Raw genomic sequence first — 6161 nt, 5'->3', positions numbered from 1 at the left:
CTTTCCCCGGTCCCCATTGAGGGGAGATGGAGGAAGAGCCGTGAAGAGAGGTGAGCACAGCCGCCAGCCCCAACCAGCCTGTTAAAGAACACTCAGACTCGGCAGGGGTTCTGTTGAGCAGTTCCGTTTATTATCACACAAGCACTTGCTTTTAAATGCAAATGGAGAAGGGAGGTTTTTACATCCTCCAATCAGCTTAAAGGTTACGAGAGCATGCATCCTGTCTCAGTGCCTAGCTATTGCAATCTTGCAGTGTTCACGAGCGGGGAAGCATGTATTTGGCCAATAAGGGCTAAGGCAAGGTTCCCATGGACACTCCCACCCTACTTCCTCCCAGTGCCATCTTAGGCTGCCACGTTAATACGCCCTTGTGGGCCCATAATGGCACCGCTTGTAACGTCACTTAAGGTGGCGTTAGTTTTTAAGGCCCGACAGTGGTGTAACAAGGAACTGAGCAGCATCTCATGGTGAGGAGGACAGCATGGGAACCATCATTTTTCTCCAAAGATCTGTACTCACTTAAGCTTTGAGAAATACAAGGGTAGCTGAGGATTTCTCCCTGTGGCTGTTTTGATCATTTTCTCTCATCTTCTCAGCTTCCCTTTACCTACAGAAAACCTACAGCTAACATCATACTTCATGGTGAGAGACTGGATGCTTTACCCCTCAAGAACAAGGCAGTTTATCTCCATACTCAACATAGTAGTGGAAAAGAAAAAAGGAACACAAATTGGAAGGGAAGAAATAAAACTGTTCCTATTTGCAGATGACATGATTGTCCACTTAGAAAATCTGAAGAAATCTACAAAAACAGACAAATGCTCCTGGAACTAATAAACGAGTTCTGTAAGGTGTCAGGATATAAATTCAACAACAAAATATTACCACATTTCTCTATACTAAAAATGACCATGTGGAAGCTGAAATTAAAAACTCTATGCCAAGGCTGGTCTGTGGCTCACTTGGGACAGCATGGTGTTGACAACACCAAGTCAAGGGTTAAGATCCCCTTACTGGTCATCTTTATAAAATAAAATAAAAACTCAATACCACTTACATTTGCTCTCAAGAAAATAATATACTTAGGTATTATTAATATAACAAACATGTATAGAATCTGTATACTGAATATTACAAATTACTGATGAAGGAATTTTTAAAAGACCTACGTGAATGAAGAGACATGCCATGTTCATGGATTGGAACACTCAACGTAGTGAAGATTTCAGTTCTTCCCCAATTGATCTATAGGTTTAATGCAATTTCTGCCAAAACCTCAGGGAATTTTTTTTCTAGACATAGAAAAGCTTATTTTAAAATTTATGTGAGTAATCATAGGCGCCAAGATAGTTAAAACAACCCTGACAAAGAAAAATAAAATGGGAGAAATTCATCTACTCATCAATGCTTACTGCATAGCTACAGTAATCAAGACAATGTGGTATTGGCAAATGGACACACACAAATTAATGGAATGGAAAAGAATCCAGAAATAAATATAAATATGCTCAACTCTTAAGTTTTACTGAGAATTTGCACACCGTGCAATTCACATATTCAAAATTTAAACTGCAATGTTGTTTAGTACTTTCACGTGTTGTGTAACGATCACCACAATCTAATTATAAAATATTTTTATCACCACAAAAAGAAACCCTGTACCTGTTAATAACGGTCATTTCTCCATCTCCTCCCAGCAGCCCTAATGGTCATTCTCCATCCCCTCCCACCAGCATTTCTATGACATTGCCTATTCTGGATATTTCATATAGATTCATGCAACATGTGGTCTTTTGTGACTGATTTCTTTCACTTAGTATGATGTTTCCAAGGTTCATCCATAGTGTAGCATGTGTCAGTATTTTATTACTTTTTATGGCTAAGATGACCATTTGGGTGGTTCCCATTCTATTATAATGCCACATGTGTAGTAGTTTTTGCTACATTTATGTATGTTTTCATTTTTCTTAGATACAAATCTAGAACTGGAATTGCTGGGTCATGTTATGGGCTGTGCTATAGGTCTACGTTATGGGCTGAATCATGTGTGCCCCCACCATCTTTCATATGTTGAAGTCCCAACCCCAGTACCTCAGAATGTAATCATATTTAGAAATAAGGTCCTTAATGGGATGATTAAGTTAAAAGCGGCTGTTAGCGTGGAACCCTAAATCCAGTATAACGGTTGTCCTTACAAAAGGCAGGAACACGAGGGATGGGTGGGCACAGAAGAACGACCATGTGAAGAGGCAGAGAGAAGGCAGACATCTCCAAGTAAAGGAGAAAGGAAAAGAAACCCAGGCAGCCGGAGCTCTTAACACACGAACGTCCTTCTTGGGCCCCTCTCCAGCTTGCTTTGGTCCCCACATCTGTTCTCCCAGCTCCGTTTTCCCAGCGCGAGGCTCAGAGCCCCGTGGGGTGCTCACGGACGCGGGCCCGGCCACTACGCTTGCGCATCGCAGCCCCGTCCCTACGCGCGCCCGGCTCGGGTTCAGAAGCCTTCGGGGACTCCAGCAAGCTGGGCCTTCGCAGTCCTAGCCGGCCCTCCAAGGCCTTAGGCGGGACCGGCGGTGCAGCGGTCGGCCGGACGGCCTGAAAGGGCTCGGCCGGTCCAGGTTCTGGTTCTGAAGGCCAGTGGGGTGGAAGGTGGAAGAGAAGGAGCAATAGAGACGACTCGCAACCCAGAGGCAGGGCCGGCTACCGCCCGGCGCCCTCGGCAACCAATCCCAGGATGCTCTGCGCCGCTCCGGCCCCGGACTCCATTTCCCAGCGGCCCCTGCGGCCAGCTCCGGCTGCCTGCCCGAGTGCCTCGGCACCTTTGTGAGCGCCACCGGCGGCCCGAGATCGAGGCCCGGCCCCGGCCTCCGCGAACTGCGCCAAGGGAGGTGCAGACCCGGAGGGAGGAGGCGGTGAGGAATGCGGGAGCGGCCGGGCACCTGGGCAGGCCTGCTGGGATGGAGCCGGCGCCCGGAGCGGCGGCGCCACCGTGTATGAGGGGGTCGGTGACCGTGTGTGACAGTGAGTCAGCCTGTGTGACAGTGTCTGGAGACGGTGTGTAAGACCGTGTGTGAGACTGTGGGAGAACGTGTGACGTTGTGTGTCAGTGTGAGACTATGCCACCGAGTGTGAGGGGTTCTGTGACAGTGGGGGACCACGTGACATTGTGTGAGACAGTGTGTGGGACCGTGTCAACATGTGTGAGACAATGTGACCGTTTGAAACTGTGATAGTGTTTGAGAATGTGAACAGTGTGAGACTGTGTCAGTGTGTAGACTGTGGGAGATGGTGTTTGAACAGTGTGTGAGACCATGTCACCTTGTGTGGGACCTTGTGAGACTGTGTGAACAGAGTTTAACCCTGTATGTAGAATCATGTGAGACTGTGTGACAGCATGTGAGACCATATCACCGTGTAAGGCTGTTTGTGATCATGTGTGAACAGTGTGTGACTTGGTGTGGGACTGTGTGAGACTGTATGTGAATGTATGAGACCATGTCACCGTATGTGTTGCATTGTGTGACACCATGTCACCGTGTGTGTGACCTGTTTGTGGGACTGTGTCAGACTATATGTGACAGTGTTTAAGGATGTGCATGACTGTGTGTGATGGTGATTGGGGCAGTGAGTGTGACCATATGAAATTGCGTAACTTTGTGGTCACATGAGTTTGCGTGAGATTGTGTGACTTTAGCACCATGTGTCATCAAGACTGAGTATGACAGTATAACCCCGAGTGGCCTTGTGTGACCCATTGTGAGGGGACAGCAGGCTACAGTGCAGGGCTGTGTCCACAGGCTGCCAGGGGAGGTGACAAAATGAAGGATTGTGTGGTTTGTCTGTGTGTGGTTTGTGTGGTGGGCCAGAGGCTGTGTGGGTGCTTTGGGAGCCCAGTGTGCTCCAGGGTTTTGGGAGACTGCTGCTGTGGGGGAGAGAAAGAGAGAGTGAGATAAAGAGGAAAAGATGGAAAGGGGGAGAAAGTTTAAGAAGGGAAGAGAGGGAGGGAGCTGGGGAAGAGAGCTGGAGAGGGAGAGACTGAGGAGCTCCAGCCTTAGGATTGGAAAGCAGAAGACCGGGCTGCTGGGCCTTAGCCCTCTCTAGTTCAGAAGAAGAGTCTTTTCATCCCTCTCAGTTTCTGGGATGGGTGAGGAATTGAAGAGGAAGAAGGAAGGGGAGACCTACAATGTGCTGATTATAAAAATAAATGACTGAGTGACTGAAATTTTTTAAGCACAAACAAGCACTGTACTGAGTGTTTTATGTGGATCATCTCAGGATTCTGCCAACAATTGATAGGGAGTAGATACCGTTTCACAGATGAGGAAACAGGTTTGGAGTGGTTACCTAACTTGTCAGAGGTTGCAGAGCTGGTAAGTAGTGGATTGGGTGTTTGAGCCGAGGAGTTCTGATTCCTGTTGAGTGATTCTTACCAATAAGATAATGCTGCTTCTTACATAAAGACTTTACTCTTCAAGGCAGTGAGGTCTAGTGGAAAAGAAATCATGATTAAGAAGTTCCAATGACTGTTCATGCACAGCCTTACCAATAAGATAATGCTGCTTCTTACATAAAGACTTTACTCTTCAAGGCAGTGAGGTCTACTGGAAAAGAACTCATGATTAAGAAGTTCCAATGACTGTTCATGCACAGCCTCTCGTTCTCCCCCCTCCCCACCCCGAGAAAATTGCTCAGAAAAGTCAAGAGATTGGTTTTCAGGTGCAGTTTGTCATAAGCCAGGACCAGAAGCAGGGTGCCCTCTTTGGCCCAGTGTCCTCCAGACCACATGGCCCTTCTGATGCCCATTTTGTGTGAAGATGCTTTCTCTGAGGCCTTCCCTTTGTAGCTTTATCTCTCATCCTTGCAGAAAGGGGAGGGACATATTTCCTTTCAAGATCATCACCTGGGGGAAAGACTAAAAAGTCAGACCTCGTTTCCAGTTTTGCTCAGTTACTTATTACCATGACACCTTGAACAATTTCACCAAATAAAGAGCCTTCATGTGTGGAAGGGGGGAAAATCCCTACTTGGTAATGCCATCTGTAATTGCTGTTACTGTTTATAATTATAAATGGAGGTAACTTATGCACAGAAAATGTATATTGTATTCTTGAGATCTAAAGCACATGGAAAAAAGAATCATAAATTTAGATATGAATGATTTATTCAGTGCCACCTTTAATTAACTTCCACGGTGGGAGGAGAAGGGGAAAGAGAAGGAAAGGAGGGTTTCTGGGCTGGTGATGCTGGGAGCTGCAGGGCAAATCTGGTATTTTATGGTTTCTTTTTCCTTCTCCAGTCTACTTTCTCAGGACATTACCCTTCTCCCAGAGAGGAGCCTGAGGGAGGAGGACAGAAGGACTACCATAAATTCTTAGTCTTAAAGCCATGTCCAAGGTAAGGAAGCATTTCTTCTCTCTTCTCTGAAACACCATCTTATTTTTCAGGTTATATGAACATTCTGCTTTTCTCCCAGCCTAGCAAAGTCCCATTCATCCAGTGACTTGCTCATGTTTTCTATTCCAGTAAAAGGAAGTCCCAAAAAGCCTAGTGAGCTTCCCTTTTTTCCCCCAGCCAGCATTTTCATCTTCATTCAAGAAATAGTTCAGAACCTCCTATAGGTTCAGTGTTCTGTTAGGAGCTCTCAAGAGGCAAAATACACTCCTTGGTGGGTTATAAAAGCCTTCATTGTGGATGTCCAGTTCCAGTCAGCGGTGGTAAGTAAAAGGAGCCAGGCAGTGGGTTCGAGGCAAGCTTTAATGGAAGTGCTCTCGGGCGAGGTTCCGCAGCCCTCTCCCCAGCAAGGGGAGTAGGCTGGGGAAGTCGCACCCAGGGTGGATACAAACAGGTATTTATAGGGGAGGGCTGTTGGTGGTTTTTGCCCATACATGGTATAGAATTGAGCAGGGTTCAGTTTCCGGTTCCTGATTTCCGGGGGGGGGGGAGGCAAGGGGGTAGGGTTAACAAGATGGAGGCTCCATGGCTACTTTGTTGCCACTTTCCGGTCCTCCTGATCCCCCCGGCCCAACATTCCGACTTTTTGATATAGGGCGATAACTCACATCTGGCTACTTCCTGCTGAGTAAGGGGCATCGTAGGGGTTGTTGGAAGTGGGCACGTGGGAATAGGAGTGGAGCAGAAGCTGGTTGTCAGATACCCAAGGCACC

General features: G+C 47.0%; 1 protein-coding gene across 3 annotated transcripts in view; it reads left to right on the top strand.

Moving 5' to 3' along the window:
- The window catches only part of ZNF583 (zinc finger protein 583), a 62128-nt gene that overhangs the window by 32939 nt on the left and 23028 nt on the right, over positions 1–6161 (top strand). For 2 of the 3 annotated variants that reach the window (XM_008588118.1, XM_008588117.1), the window contains exon 2: positions 5294–5391. In XM_008588118.1, the coding sequence (XP_008586340.1) occupies positions 5383–5391 (9 nt within the window). In that variant the 5' untranslated portion in view covers positions 5294–5382. Of the gene's footprint in view, positions 1–2985; positions 3019–5293; positions 5392–6161 lie in introns of those variants that run through there. The other variant, XM_008588116.1, reaches the window with a different exon arrangement.

The sequence above is a fragment of the Galeopterus variegatus genome, unplaced genomic scaffold (assembly GCF_000696425.1).
Source record: "Galeopterus variegatus unplaced genomic scaffold, G_variegatus-3.0.2 Scaffold4675, whole genome shotgun sequence".
Lineage (NCBI taxonomy): Eukaryota > Metazoa > Chordata > Mammalia > Dermoptera > Cynocephalidae > Galeopterus > Galeopterus variegatus.
This window is presented reverse-complemented; position numbering and strand designations above follow the sequence as displayed.